The sequence below is a fragment of the Schistocerca piceifrons genome, chromosome X, assembly GCF_021461385.2.
Source record: "Schistocerca piceifrons isolate TAMUIC-IGC-003096 chromosome X, iqSchPice1.1, whole genome shotgun sequence".
Classification (NCBI taxonomy): domain Eukaryota; kingdom Metazoa; phylum Arthropoda; class Insecta; order Orthoptera; family Acrididae; genus Schistocerca; species Schistocerca piceifrons.
The window spans coordinates 230,321,362-230,337,280 of NC_060149.1; the positions used below are offsets into that span (position 1 = coordinate 230,321,362).

Consider the following 15,919-nt stretch of genomic DNA (forward strand, 5'->3'; position numbering starts at 1 on the left):
TTCATCAGTGAATAGTATTAATGGAAGCAAATGACAGTTGTTTATTTAACCAGTACCAAATTTCAAGTCATGTGCTACTGTCGCCGCGGTCTAAGGCGCTGCTGTCAAGGACTGTGCGGCTGGTCCCGGCGGAGGTTCGAGTCCTCCCTCGGGCATGGGTGTGTGTGTGTGTGTTTGTCCTTAGGATAATTTAGGTTAAGTGGTATGTGGGCTTAGGGAGTGATGACCTTAGCAGTTAAGTCCCATAAGATTTCACACACATTTGTGGTACTGTCGCCAATCTGAGAATTGTGGACATGCTGTATATTGTGAATCTTTAGGTTTTGGCGGCGCAAAGACTGTTCCATTAAGTTTCGAGTGTGCAGCCGCAAGAATTCTCCTTCTTCTAATATTTCGGCTGTAAAACGTTCAGCCATCTTCAGAGTGAGCCGCAAGACTGCCGCTCCAGTTTTTTTTTTTTTTTTACTTTATTGTCATTTTAATGCCTATACAATAAGCAGGCTGGCAGCAGCACAATACGCTGCTCTTCAGCCAAATGAGACAGAAGCACAAAAAACAGGAGAAAAACAGAAAAGTCACAAAATGGTGGGCGATAAAATAGGAGACACAGAGAGACAAACACGGAGCCGTTCACACTTGACGATAAACCACACTGCAAACTGTTGAGACGACGCACAGATACTGAAGAAGACGATGGCACTGGTGAACAACGGAGCATGACGGGAAACACTGAACACGAAACATGACGGCACACACAAGACACTGATGGCGGCGATCTCCGGCGCGCGAAAGTCCACGTAGCGTGTGCGAGTCCGGGGACCTGCCAAGAGTGGAACAGGGGGGAGGTGGGGGGAGAGGGGAGAAAAGGATGCCAACGGCGGGGGAGACGGGGGCAAGAGGGAGAGGGACAGGGGAGGGGAGGCCCGGGGGAGAAGGGGAGAGAAAAGGAGGAGGGAGGGAAAAAGGGAGAGAAGGGAGGGAGGGTGCCCGGAGGAGCAAGCACGGGAGGAGGGCGGGAGGATCAAAGTTGGTAGGAGGGGTAGATGGAGGGGAGGAGGGCATCATCAGGTAGGGGGAGCTGGCGGAAGCCACCTTGGGAGAGGGTAAGGAGGGTGGAGAGATGGAGACCGGGTGGGACATGAGAGTACAGGCGCGGCAGCGGGCGGGGGTGGGAGAGGATCGGGGAGACGAGCGGGTGGGGAGGATCGAGTTTACGGGAGGTGTAGAGGATTCGTATCCTTTCGAGGAAGAGGAGGAGGTGAGGGAAGGAGATAAGATCATACAGGATCCGCGTGGGGGAGGGGAGACGGATGCGATAGGCAAGGCGGAGAGCATGGCGTTCAAGGATTTGGAGGGATTTATAAAAGGAAGGGGGGGCGGAAATCCAGGCGGGATGGGCGTAACAGAGGATAGGGCGGATGAGGGACTTATAGGTGTGTAGGATGGTGGAGGGGTCCAGACCCCACGTACGGCCGGAAAGGAGCTTGAGGAGACGGAGTCGGGAACGTGCCTTGGCTTGGATTGTCTGGAGATGGGGAGTCCAGGAGAGGCGACGGTCGAGGGTGACGCCAAGGTACTTAAGGGTGGGGGTGAGAGCGATAGGACGGCCATAAACGGTGAGATAGAAATCAAGGAGGCGGAAGGAAGGGGTGGTTTTGCCTACAATGATCGCCTGGGTTTTGGAGGGATTGACCTTAAGCAACCACTGGTTGCACCAAGCAGTGAAGCGGTCAAGATGGGATTGGAGAAGGCGTTGGGAGCGTTGTAGGGTGGGGGCAAGAGCAAGGAAGGCAGTGTCATCGGCAAACTGGAGAAGGTGGACGGGGGGTGACGGCGGCGGCATGTCCGCCGTGTACAAAAGGTACAGAAGGGGGGAGAGGACGGAGCCTTGGGGCACACCGGCGGAGGGAAAAAAAGTGTAGGAATCTGTGTTATGGATGGTGACATAGGAAGGACGGCGGGAGAGAAAGGAACCGATCAGACGGACGTAGTTAATGGGAAGGGCAAAGGTTTGGAGCTTGAAGAGGAGACCGGAATGCCAGACACGGTCATAAGCGCGTTCGAGGTCAAGGGAGAGGAAGATGGCGGAGCGACGGGAATTAAGCTGTTCGGAGAGGAGATGAGTGAGGTGAAGGAGAAGATCGTCGGAAGAGAAGGATGGCCGAAAGCCACACTGGGTGACGGGAAGGAGGCGGTGCTGGCGGAGATGCTGATGGATGCGGCGGGTGAGGATAGATTCCAGGACCTTGCTGAAGACCGAGGTAAGGCTGATAGGACGGTAAGAGGAGACGGCGGACGGCGGTTTGCTAGGTTTAAGGAACATGAGGATGCGGGAGGTTTTCCACAGGTCGGGGTAGTAACCGGTGGACAGGACTACATTGTAGAGCCTGGCCAGGGTGGAGAGGAAAGAGACAGGAGCTTCACGAAGGTGACGGTAGGTGGCACGATCGTGACCAGGAGCGGTGTTGCGTTTTGTGCGGAGTGTATCAATGAGATCCTGTGTAGTGATAGGGGTATTGAGTTCCGTGTGTGTAATGTTGTCCAAGTACTGGAAACCAGGAGCGAGGGGAGGGACAGAGGTGTCAGTTCGATCGCGGATATCCGGGAAGAGGGAGTAATCGAACTGAGGATCATCGGGGATGGAGAAAACATCGGAGAGGTAGGAGGCAAAGTGATTGGCCTTACTAAGGGCGTCAGGGAAGGGGTGGTCATCGTGGAGAAGAGGATAGTAGGGGGAGGGTTTAGTTCCGGTAAGGCGACGGAAGGCCGACCAGAACTTGGACGAGTTGATTGGTAGGGTTTCATTCAAACGGGTGCATGTCTGTCGCCAGTCCCGGCGTTTCTTAGCCGCGAGCAAATTACGAACGTGTCGCTGGAGTTGCCGGTGGCGTCGTAGTGTGTCCGGGTCACGCGTGCGGAGGAAGGCACGGTAGAGACGACGGGATTCACGGAGGAGGAGAACGGCCTGCGGGGGTAAGGTAGGACGGTGGGGGTGGATGGCGACAGTAGGAACGTGGGCCTCCACGGCCTCAGACAAGGTCTGCTGGAGAAAGGAGGCGGCATGGGTGACATCGTCAGGGTGGTGGTAGGTGAGAGGGTGGCTATCGACCTGGGTGGAGAGGGTATCCCGGTAGGCATTCCAGTCGGCTCGGGAATAATCGTGGACATACTTAGGGGGAGGATCAGTACGAGGGTCGGGGCGAGGGCGACGACCGTCCGATACGGTGAGGAGGACAGGGAGATGGTCGCTACCAATAGGTTCCAGGACATCCACCGTTATGCGGCCAAGGAGGTTGGGGGAGGAGAGGATAACATCAGGAGTGGAGTTGGATTCGGGACGGGTGTGCTGGGGGATGGGAATGAGGTCGCCTTGAAGGGAGGAGAGGAACCGATGCCACCGCCGTAACTGGGCGGCGGAACGACTATGGATGTTGAGGTCGGCGGCGATCACGTAGGAGGAGAAGGTACGGTCAATGTGGGAGAGGAAGTCGAAGGGAAGAGGGGCGTTAGGGCGGACATAGATGGTGGCGCAGGTAATGGTAAGGCCAGGGAAGAAGAGACTAAGGATCAGGTGTTCGGTGGGGTCGGGAAGGAGAGGTTGGAGCCGAACGGGGAGCTGGCGGTGGTGGCCAATGGCAACTCCGCCACGCGCAACTGGGAGGGGATTATCGGAGCGGTGGAGGAGATAGGGGGAGGTGTGGACGGAGTGGTGGGGTTGGAGGAAGGTTTCATTGAGGAGGAAGGCATCCACACGGTGGGTAGCAAGGGTGTGCAGGAAAAGGTTCTTGTTGGCGGGAAGGGAGCGGATATTGTTGAAAAGGATACGATGCTGTCGTGCCATGATAAGGATTTAGACGAGGGTGTCAAGGCGGGAGAAGGTGAAATGGGCCTGGTTATTGGAATAGGTGGCGTACATTTTAAGGTGGAATATGGAACGGGCGGCGAGGGAGATCTGTTGGAGGGTGTGGGGGCGCTGAAAGGGATGGACGTTTTGGAGGACAATGGTGAGGAACCTGATGATGTCCTCAGCAGTGGGAGGGGGACGAAGGGAATTGCCAGGAGGGGTGGGGGCGTCCAGGGGACGGACAGGGACGGTGAGTTCAGGGGTGGTGGGAGGGGGCCGGGCTTTACACTTTTGGGAGTAGGTAGGGTGGGGGAGGCTGCAGGTATTACAGGAGGGAGGGGATTGGAGGTTGGGGCACTGCCGGAGGAAGTGCGCTTGGCGACAATGCGGGCATGTGGGGGCCTCGCGGCACTCGGCTGTTGTGTGTGCATTATAGCGCAGACATCTCTGGCAGCGCAGGGATTGAGGGGGGGAACGGGAGGGGTCGACTTTGTACCGCTGATTGAAGAGGAGGGCACCCTCCTTCAGGAGACGGTCAATGGAGGGGGCGTCCTCAGAGAACACCCGCATAAGGCGGGTGGGGCCGGTCGCGTTAAAAATGCGGCGGACTGCCCGCACCTCCAGGGTGGGATGGGCCTTCAGCTCCGCCAACACCTCCTCCTCCGTGATCGACGGACTAAGCCGAGTGATCACGGCGGTGAGGGTCGGCGGGCGACGCGGGGGTTGGGGTTGGCGGGTAGGAGATGGGGAGGGAGCAGGGGTGAGGGAGGCGTTAGGGCCAAAACGGGTGATGGGGAGGCGGGAGAGGATGTCAGTATGGAGGGTTGGGCTGGGGGAGGAGATGAGAACGGAATCCCGTCTGGGAGTAAGGAGAGAGATGGGGGCGCCAGGGAAATGTTGGCGGAGGAGGAGGGAGAGATTCCGGGCCTCGAGGAATGAAGGATCGGGACGGGACAGGAGATATTTGTAGAGACCGGGTGGGGAGGAGGAGGAGGAGGAGGAGGAGGAGGAGGAGGGAGCGGGGCCTGGTGGGGAGACGTCCATGGCATTTTGGGGTGGGGATGGGGGCGGGGTGGAGCCTTTTTATGAGCAGAGGGAGTGGGGGCGGCACTAGGGCGTTTGACAGCGGCAGATGGGCGGGTGGTGACAAGAGGGACGGGAACAATGGGGAGGTGGTGGGAAGGGGCAGGTCCCGGCACGGATGCAGCAGGCGGCGCCGGAGATAATGACTGTGATGGTGCAGGCGAAGGTGGCAGTGACGGCGACGGTGAAGGCGATGAAGATGGCGGTGGTGGTGGTGGCGGCGGTGACGGCGATGGCGACGGGGAGAGCTGGGCGTGGGCAGTGGCCCGACGGGCCACCACCCGAGCCGGAGCGGCAGTGACAGGCTGGGGGAGGGGGGGGAAGGGATCAGAACGAGAGGAAGAGGCGGGAGAGGGGGCGACAAAAAGCGAGGGCGAAGGGATAGAGAGGAGGGGAGGGATGGAAGGAGGGGGGTGGGACTGGGCACACCAAGTGATAGTGGTGGAGGCGGCGGAAGGGGACGTATACACGATGGCGGTGGTGGTGGTTGTGACGGTGGTGGTGGGGGCAGACATGACGACAAGGAGAAGAAAGAAAAAACACAGCACTAAAAGGACAGGACACACACTGGGGGACGACGGACGGCGACGGCGACGGCGAACGGCGACGGCGAACGGCGACGGCGACGGCGACGGCGAGAGGCAGGAACGCTGCTGCCGCGGACGGGGCCGGGGCGGCTGCGGCTGCTGCTGCTGCTGCTGCTGCTGCTGCTGCTGCTGCCGCTGCTGCCTGGACTGCTGCTGGCTGGACTGCTGCTGGCGGGACTGCTGCTGGCACCGGAGGGCTGCTGGCTGGCTGGCTGGCTGGCTGGCTGGCAGGCGGCGGGACCACTGCTGCAGGCCGGGACCGGGAACTGCTGCTGCTGCTGCTGCTGCTGGGCTGGGCTGGGCTGGCTGGCTGGCTGGCTGGCACCTGTAAACCCTAACACTTCGATTAGCGCGAAAGATTGCACCATCGAAGGGCGGTAACCTTGCGGTGTACCGCCGGAGATGCCGCTCCAGTGCTTGCTTCGTCCCTTTATACTGTTGTACCGCGCGACTGCGCATGCGGCATGCGCCAGAGACGTTGGTCGGCGGCAGAGACGTGCATAATGCGCGAGTTGTATCTATGACTCCGCAGTTGAACTTTGTTGGCATATCGATATATCATTGTGAGCTGCACTGTGACGACGTCTTTGCGAGTTTATTTCAGCAAGTGCCGGATTCCAGGATTTATCAAGATAAATCTTGATAAATCCTGGAATCCGTCTCTGGCGCTTGCCGCATGCGCAGTCGCGCGGTACAACAGTATAAAGGGACGAAGCAAGCACTGGAGCGGCAGTCTTGCGGCTCACTCTGAAGATGGCTGAACGTTTTACAGCCGAAATATTAGAAGAAGAAGAAGAAGGAGACTTCTTGTGGCTGCACACCCGAAACTTAATGGAACATGCTGTATATTGTCCTCGCGACGCTGATGCGTGCATAAAGTCGCCGTGTACTGGTAGTAAGACTACGCTTCACCATTTCAACAATTTGTTCTTGTTCCTGCACAGGTTGTCGAACTACACGTTCAGAAGGAAAATGAGAACTTGGAAAATGCCTGTTTCGCGCACTGTGCTGAAAACACTGTACGATCAGGAAAACGGCGTGTCGAAAAACGCCGACGGAATTCCTCGACAGCTGCAGAAGCATTACCATTGCAGAAGTCATAAACGTACACCATATCTGCATATTCTTCATTAGCGCTGATGTGTGGCATTTTAGGTGGCACATGTACAAACATAGTTACCCGATGCTTCCCTACTCTCAATACTTAGCACATCACACACACACACACACACACACACACACACACACACCATGGACAACTACACTTTCAACAGGCTAGTTTAATGGCAGAAAGACATCTAGAACAAAGAAGCTGGAAGAAACGATGTAGGTTCGGCTAGAATTACACGTCAAGGAGATTGGGTGTTCAGGAGACACACTTGCGCGTCACTAACTCAGAAACAACTGTACATTGTGATCTAAATAGGGCATATGTCCACATGAAGCGTTTTGCTTAAAATGAGCGTTTCTGTCGTATCTCTGCTGGGATACCCTGTGTAATCAAACATCCTTTTTCAACAAAACTGTACTCTGTACCACTGTTCACTCAATGCAATGTGAACTGTACATGAATTTGCAAGGATGATATATAAGAGGAAACAGATCTAAAGACTCACCGTCACTCTACGTGTTTTATACTTGTGAAGCTGCGTTTATAATATCATTTACACTAACAGAATTTGAACTTTTCTATACCTATATCCACGGACTGCAGAAGTTTTTGAAACCGTTACTCGGAACTTGCTACAGTGGATTCGCCACGAAACAGCTCATGTAAAAGTTGCTTGTTGAAGACACACTTGCTGTGTTGGACTATTCATGTCTTCCGTGTGATCAACAAACTGATGTATTTTGAGATGCGTCAGCATTTCAAAATTGCGGCAGATTCCAGTAATGATGAATCTCAAACTTGTACACATTCGTCTCATGTTTGACTTTTATGTACCATGTATGGAAAATAGATCATTGTACTAGCTTCCCGTACTTCTGCATTGACAAATGTAACTGTTAATGAATGAATCACTATGTGACGCGCCGTGGAAAAAAGCACCCATTTGCGTGCGACCCAGGTCCTCTCGAGTGTCAGTTATTAAAAAAATTCGTATAGCGAATAAATAAAACTTACATTTCGTAGCATTTCGCTAATAATTCACCGCATCAGTTTGTCCTTTCAAAATTTGATAATTTAGGCGCCTATTTATGAATTTTTACAGAAGTTTAAGCTTACAATGAAGAAAATTTGAAAACTTCGTAGTGCGAGGAACGGTCTGGACTCTTATTCGGAACGATTGGAGTTCACATCAATGGCAGAACATCTCACATCTGTTTTCTGTATTTTTTTCTTGAAAGAACTCCAGACTCATCTCCCGTCCTCTCCCTCAGTCTTGTGTTCACAGAGGTAGTGCTTAGTCTCTGATGTAGATGTCAACGCTCTATGGAAGTGCACGAGACTCCTCCGGGCGTAAATGCAATATATGTAGCCTTTGGTGAATAGAATCGAATAATGTGATAGCGCAATTGGGCGAAAATTTGTTTTTGCGTGTATAGGTTTTTCGTAGTACTGTAATTTCCTCTTTCCACGTCATACAAACGAAAACGACACTTCTGCGCGGAAAAAATCGAAAATTGTTTTAGTGGCGACTCTAGAAAGGTCCACACAGTTGTAGCCAATGAAAAATTTCCAAATTGTAGTATTCTGGGCAGAAGTTACGTGCCTTTCGCACAGACTGTGAATACACAGAGAAATGATGTTAATTAAAATTAAGGCCTATCTAACTGAAAAGATTGCAGTCTTTAGTTACTATTGTTGCAGTCTTCTCTCCCCCTCCCTCCTCCTCCCTCTCCTTCCTTCCCTCCCTCGTATCTCTCGCCCCCCCCCCCCCTACACATACAGTTTTGATAATCTGTCGTAACGTGCGTATCTTAAGAGATTTTCCGATGTCTGGAGTTAACCGTAGGCTATGTGAAGTAGAAATAGAAGTGTGAATCTGACCAGATATGCCATCTTGGGCGTTTGTAAGGCCGAAATTTTAAGGGTGTCTTCGCAGTGGTGTGTGTGATGCCTGCAGGTACTTTCCCCGTCTTTGTGAGCCAATAAAAATGTCGGTCTCCAACGACAAATATATGAGGCTATGAAAGGACTTAAGCACTCCAAGGATAAGGTCCGAGGTAAAACTTTGTGTGGGAAGTCCTTGACAGAAGTGGCTCCTAAATTAGTTCAGAAGCCACTGGCAATGATATGCGGCAGGTCTTCCCACTTGAGGCGTAAGAGCACATTGAGTGCTCGACTTGTCATCGATCATAGAGCATACTGAAGCAAACAACTTTTTCTCTGTGGCTACGCTGCAGGCATATCATTTAATTTTCCCTAAAGTACTTACTGGTGTCGATTTTAAACTGCAACATCACGCACTGTGTTAAAAATGTTTGAGTAAAAATGTAACTCTTTATTTTAATTGTGGGCCTTCATCAAATTTACCAGTTGGGGTGTCGTGATATGATAGGCATTTTTTCCCTCGTGGTCCGATAGAGAATAAAATCAAACATGTATGACACTATGCTGCACTTCTTTAGAGAAAAGAAAGATAACATTTGACAAGCGTCTAACGTTCGTGTGGGAGCATTTTAGTACTTTTCTAACTTACTAGCAAATCACATGTATAATTGAAGTAAGTAGCTACAGATACAAGAAAAATCTTCTGGAAACACTGAAACTGCAACATTTAAAACCACTGTGCTCGTTGGTTCGAATAATATTTAACCTGAGTAGCTACGAAAAATAAAACTTGAGACAGTCTCTATAATAATGAAACAAGTAATACCACATATATATCTAGCAATATTGGGTGGACAGTCGTGTGAAACACTGAAATAATTTGAATGTCCAACTGATAGTCCGTGACACAGTTCTGTGTTTGCTGAATAGCGCGTATGTTGTGTACCTGGCAGACATGATTACATCAACAGAAGGAATGGTAAAGTATATATTCTTGAAAACAGAAACACACGGTACATTCATGTTAGCAATAATTATAATGCATAATAGAGAACTTAAAGTTTTGGATATGAAAACTGATAACAATTTGAATTTCACATATAAAGTTTTGGGTCTCCAGAATTCATTGTACTTCTGCGTTACGTATGACAAATGAATTTGGTGATAAAAGTATCACATAGTTTAATAATTAAACATTTTTTACTCTTTGATGTCCTAGGCTTATTGGGACCGATCTCCTCCGACAGAAAGCGCTTACTGTGCAAAATTCTATGGACAGTGTTTGGTATACGGCCAGAACTAAGCTATTATACACAGTGCTTTCCAGCAACTATGCATCAATACTCTACTATTAACACCAGACACTGAGTAGAAAAACAAAGAATGGTAAAGCTCAAATAGCATACTTGGAGGAGAAAATATCTCCATTATATGCTGGCCAGCTTTATGCTGACACAGAAAAGGCGTGTAGATCGACCATCTACACGCAAATGGCCATATCATAGACATGCAATGAGAAAATATATTCACGTGTAAAATTAATTCACGTAGACTTAAAAAGTAACGAGTTACCGCATGCTTCATCAATGCGTCCCTGACTAATTAGCAAACGCTCTAAAATAGAGGCCCCAATCGTCTTAGTTTGTGGTACATTTCGTCTGTCTGTCTCTTTTTATGGATGTGAAATTTTTGTCGTGATGAGCTTAGTCTTGCAGCCACGGTCACTGACTTTCTTTGTGTGCAGGCGTGTAACGAGTTCACGACGCACGTGATGAATCTCCTGAGGGAGCAGTCGCGCACACGGCCCATCACGCCCAAAGAGATCGAGCGCATGGTGCAGATCATCCACAAGAAGTTCTCTTCCATCCAAATGCAGCTCAAGCAGAGCACCTGCGAGGCCGTCATGATCTTGCGCTCCAGGTTCCTCGACGCCAGGTGAGTAGTACAACATGATAGAGATCCTGCGCTGAAGTACTCTCCTTTGCTCAAACTTCAGAAATAGTATAGCAAATTATTATGATAAGCTAAAATATTAGATTGCTTTAGCTTCTTCACCTGCCTTGAACGTGAAAGCAGAATCCATAGGAGTCAGTCGTTAGCGTTGCCAAATCTTAAGTGTTTTTGTTGAACTTCTTTTTGGTTACTTGTGCAGGAGCGTCGGTGAATCTGATACGTGCAGGTTCGCTGGCTATATAACTTTGACACGCAAGTGTTTTTGTGGAAATACAGAAGGTTAAGTGGATCGGGAAAATTTTCTCAACACCACCACCAGCTATAACAATAATTCTTTGTCCTAGCGGAACAACAGCGATCGTATTTAGCAGTACAACGAAAAAGGCATTCCAGATCGCAATAATTATATATTTCTTGATTCTGGTTACCGATTTCGGTCTGAGCGACCATCTTCAGACCAGAAGCTCCTTGAAGACGCTTGGAGCCGCTTCACGGAGCTGCTGTGAATACCAACAGGTACCAGTCATCGCGTTGTGACTGGTTCCAGTGACTGATCACCGATTGCGTAGTCAAATTATGTAGTGTTTTTGCGCGTATTTACATTTATTGCGAGCTGCCAAGCCACCCAGTAGACATGATTCGACGTCATTGTAAATTCGTACTCGTACACACAATCTGTTGATACACTACGTGATCAAAAGTATCTGGACACCCTTAAACCACATGTTTTTCATATTAGGTGCATTGTGCTGCCAGGTACTCCGTATCAGCGACCGCAATAGTCATTAGAAATCGTGAGAGAGCAGAATGGGGCATTCCGTGGAACTCACGGACTTCGAACGTGGTCAGGTGATTGGGTGTCACTTGTCACACGTCTGTACGTGACATTTCCACACACCTAAAAATCACTAGGTCCACTGTTTCCAATGTGATAGTGAAGTGGAAACGTGAAGGGACACGTACAGCACAAAAACGTACAGGCCGACCTCGTCTGTTGACTGACAGAGACCGCTGACAGTTGAAGAGGATCGTAAAGTGTAATAGGCAGACATCTATCCAAGCCATTACACACGAATTCCAAACTGCATCAGGATCCACTGCAAGTGCTACGACAGTTAGGCGGGAGGTGAGAAAACTTCGATTTCATGTTCGAGCGGCTGCTCATAACCACACATCACGCCGGTAAATGCCAAACGACGCCTCGCTTGGTGTAAGGAGCGTAAACATTGGACGACTGAACAGTGGAAAAACGTTGTGTGGAGTGTCGAATCACGGAGCAGGGTGTGGGTATGGCGAATGCCCGGTGAGCGTCATCTGCCAGCGTGTGTAGTGCCAACTGTAAAATTCGGAGGCGGTGGTGTTATGGTGTGGTCATGTTTTTCATGGAGGGGGCTTGCACCCCTTGTTGTTTTGCGTGGCACTATCACAGCACAGGTCTACATCGATGTTTTAAGCACCTTCTTGCTTCCCACTGTTGAAGAGCAATTCGGGTTGGCGATTGCATCTTTCAACACGATCGTTCACATGTCCATAATGCACGGCCTGTGGCGGAGTGGTAACACAATAACATCCCTGTAATGGACTGGCCTGCACAGAGTCCTGACCTGAATCCTATAGAACATCTATGGGGTGTTTTAGAACGCCGACTTCGTGCCAGGCCTCAGCGACTAACACCGGATTGAATGTATGCCTGCGATAGTGGAAGCTGTCTTCAAGGCTAAGGGTGGGCCAAACACCATATTGAATTGCGGTATTACCGATGGAGGACGCCACGAACTTCAAAGTCATTTTCAGCCTGGTGTCCGGATACTTTTGATACTTAGCAATCATATACAACCGTTCGCTCACCGATAGATCTGTACCTGCAGATTGGAAAATTGCGCAGCTCGCACCAGTGTTTAAGAAGGGTAGTAGGAGTAATTCATCGAACTACAGACCTATATCATTGACGTCGGTTTGCAGTAGGGTTTCGGAGCATATACTGTATTCAAATATTATGAATCACCTCGAAGGGAACGATCTATTGATACGTAATCAGCATGCCTTCAGAAAACATCGTCCTTGTGCAACGCAGCTAGCTCTTTATTCACACGAAGTAATGGCCGCTATCGACAGAGGATCTAAAGTTGATTCTGTATTTCTAGATTTCCGGAAAGCTTTTGACACCGTTCCTCACAAGCGACTTCTAATCAAGCTGCGGGCCTATGGGGTATCGTCTCAGTTGTGCGACTGGATTCGTGATTTCCTGTCAGGAAGGTCGCAGTTCTAGTAATAGACGGCAAATCATCGAGTAAAACTGAAGTGATATCAGGTGTTCCCCAGGGAAGCGTCCTGGGACCTCTGCTGTTCCTGATCTATATAAATGACCTGGGTGACAATCTGAGCAGTTCTCTTAGGTTGTTCGCAGATGATGCTGTAATTTACCGTCTAGTAAGGTCATCCGAAGACCAGTACCAGTTGCAAAGCGATTTAGAAAAGATTGCTGTATGGTGTGGCAGGTGGCAGTTGACGCTAAATAATGAAATGTGTGAGGTGATCCACATGAGTTCCAAAAGAAATCCTTTGGAATTCGATTACTCGATAAATAGTACAATTCTCAAGGCTGTCTATTCAACTAAGTACCTGGGTGTTAAAATTACGAACAACTTCAGTTGGAAAGACCGCATAGATAATATTGTGGGGAAGGCGAGCCAAAGGTTGCGTTTCATTGGCAGGACACTTAGAAGATGCAACAAGTCCACTAAAGAGACAGCTTACACTACACTCGTTCGTCCTCTGTTAGAATATTGCTGCGTGGTGTGGGATCCTTACCAGGTGGGATTGACGGAGGACATCGAAAGGGTGCAAAAAAGGGCAGCTCGTTTTGTATTATCACGTAGTAGGGGAGAGAGTGTGGCAGATATGATACGCGAGTTGGGATGGAAGTCATTAAAGCAAAGACGCTTTTCGTCGCGGCGAGATCTATTTCCGAAATTTCAGTCACCAACTTTCTCTTCCGAATGCGAAAATATTTTGTTGAGCCCAACCTACATAGGCAGGAATGATCATCAAAATAAAATAAGAGAAATCAGAGCTCGAACAGAAAGGTTTAGGTGTTCGTTTTTCCCGCGTGCTGTTCGGGAGTGGAATGGTAGAGAGATAGTATGATTGTGGTTCGATGAACCCTCTGCCATGCACTTAAATGTGAATTGCAGAGTAATCACGTAGATGTAGATGTAGAATCATAACCACGTAGAGACACACTCGAGCTGCCCGGGAGAATACCTCGTTTCGCGCAATCATTTGTCATCAGACTTCACATAAACATTGTAATAGTAAAAGAACGGTATCGCGATTCCGTATGATATGTTGTGTTGAAGTAAATAATTAGGGACAGTTTCGGACTTGAGCAGACTCATGGAAGTAGGTCTCACTTTTTTTTTGTTTTCTAATGTTGGAGTTAATTCAATGCCTTGCAAAGGGTATGCTTATTTGTAACAGTCTAGTAACTGTCGGCTGAGGTTTTCTTAGGTGTATTTTGCTGTTAGTAGTTGAGTTTTACATATAATGTAACATCATAGCTCGTAAAATGCCAACGCTAATGCTGCTTAGAACAGCTCGCGCCGGTTGGTGTTAGGAAAATACGGCGGCAGTCTCGCCTCTGCTGCATTCCGTTCGTGACGGCTGCTGGTGAGATGTCGTCGTTGGCCAACTGTTGCCTTACCTTCGTAGAAAGGCAAACAGGTTTTCAACCGTATGTTCGGTTTCTGTTCAGTCGGAGTGGTGGAGCTATACGACCACAGAAGAAAGCAAGTACTACTATTTATCGTGGCTTTCATAAATCAAAACGGCACGCTGGAGACACATCGGGCTCGTTTGATCGTTAATGAGATCTAACTTCAGTCTGTTGATTATATATACTTCTAAATACATACCTAGCAAACCACTAAGAAGTGCATGGGAGAATGTTTTAGTATGGTACCACATGCTAGGGTTTCTTCCCATTCCAATCGGTTGTGGTGCTCTTACGGAATGACTGCGTCAGTGCTTATGTGCGCGTCGTATTCATTTTAAACCTGTCTTCGCGGTTCTAGGCTCTTCAGTCCGGAACCGTTCGACCACTATGTCGCAGGTTCGAATCCTGCCTGGAGCATGGCCGTGTGTGTTGTCCTCAGGTTAGTTAGATTTAAGTAGTTCTAAGTTCTAGGGGACTGATGACCTCAGATGTTAAGTCCCATAGTGCTCAGAGCCATTGGAATCATTTGAAGACTGCCTTCACTGTCCAACGCGAGCGACGCGCAGGGGGATGAAGAATATATCTAGATTCCTGGCTTAATACTATTTCTTGCAACTTTGTAAGTGTGCTTTCGCGGCATAATTGGCGTCTACCTTACGTCGTTGCCGCCCCCAGGTTTTTCAGCATTCCCGTGACACATTCATGTGAGTCAAATAAACCTGTGACTATTCGTGCCGCCTTTCTTTGTATACGTTCAGTGTACCCTGTTAGTCCTTTCTGGTATGAGTACCACACACTTGAGCAATAATCTGTAAATTTTCATTCGACTGCCCCTTATAACAGGGGACGCATAAGTGATTTTTAAGCAGTGTCGTTTCTTGATTGACTGCGTTTTCCCAGTATCCTGCCAATGAACCGAAGGCTCGCACCTGACTTACCAAGGCCTGAGCCTATTTCATATCCCCACAAACTGTTACACCTAGGAATTTGTACAAGTTGTTTTCAGCTTTCTCTGTCGCTTTCATTGAGTCGAAACCGCCGTCTGAATAATTCCATACTCGGGATACTCGAAAGAAAGGCCACCCGCTTGGCATCCTTCGTATCATTTAACCGATTTGCGTTTCGGAACACAAAGATGGTGATCGCGAATTTTAACACTTCCGTTAATATATAGTTACAGTAATCTTAGGGGTCAAGTGGAAATATTAAATTGGGAAAAATTCTGCAAATTAACATTCTCCGTCTTCTTATCATTTTCGTAAACTTACTTTCAGACCTAAACTGCGAGTTTCGGTTACAAATGTGATTTTACAGTGAATGCATGATTTGTTTAACAACTTCAACGAGGCTCCCTTTAGATACGAAAATGTGGTTTAAAGATTGTAAGACTTTTTGAAAAAATAAGTGACATTTTACTCAGGGGATTTAATGCAAAGGTAAACATGATCTGCAAGCGAGATTAATTTTTATCTTGATTATCAGATTTTATTTCTACGCTCTACAATAAGTAGCTGGAACACTGACCTCTCCTCCGCCTTGGGAGTAAGCATGCCTTGCGCAAATGAACGCTGAAAGGTTAGATGCAGAAGATACATGTCAGGCGGTGGGATTGCAGTGGAATCATTCTGCAGAGTTCGTGTGCAGAAAATGGTAAAGGGAGATGCTGTAAGCAACTTCAGCAAATGACAGATAGTGCTGGCTAAGCAGCTGGTAACTGTATTTAGCTCTGCGAAAACGGCTAC

At 49.1% G+C, this 15,919-nt stretch overlaps 1 protein-coding gene across 5 annotated transcripts in view; it reads left to right on the forward strand.

The window, feature by feature from the left end:
• Positions 1-15,919, forward strand: part of LOC124721353 (homeobox protein extradenticle) — a 351,626-nt gene that overhangs the window by 269,706 nt on the left and 66,001 nt on the right. For all 5 annotated transcript variants that reach the window (XR_007006319.1, XM_047246279.1, XM_047246280.1 and 2 more), the window contains exon 4: positions 10,254-10,444. Coding sequence is in view for 4 of the 5 variants with exons in the window: in XM_047246279.1 (XP_047102235.1) it covers positions 10,254-10,444 (191 nt within the window). In the remaining variant the exon portion in view is untranslated. The remainder of the gene's footprint in view (positions 1-10,253; positions 10,445-15,919) is intronic.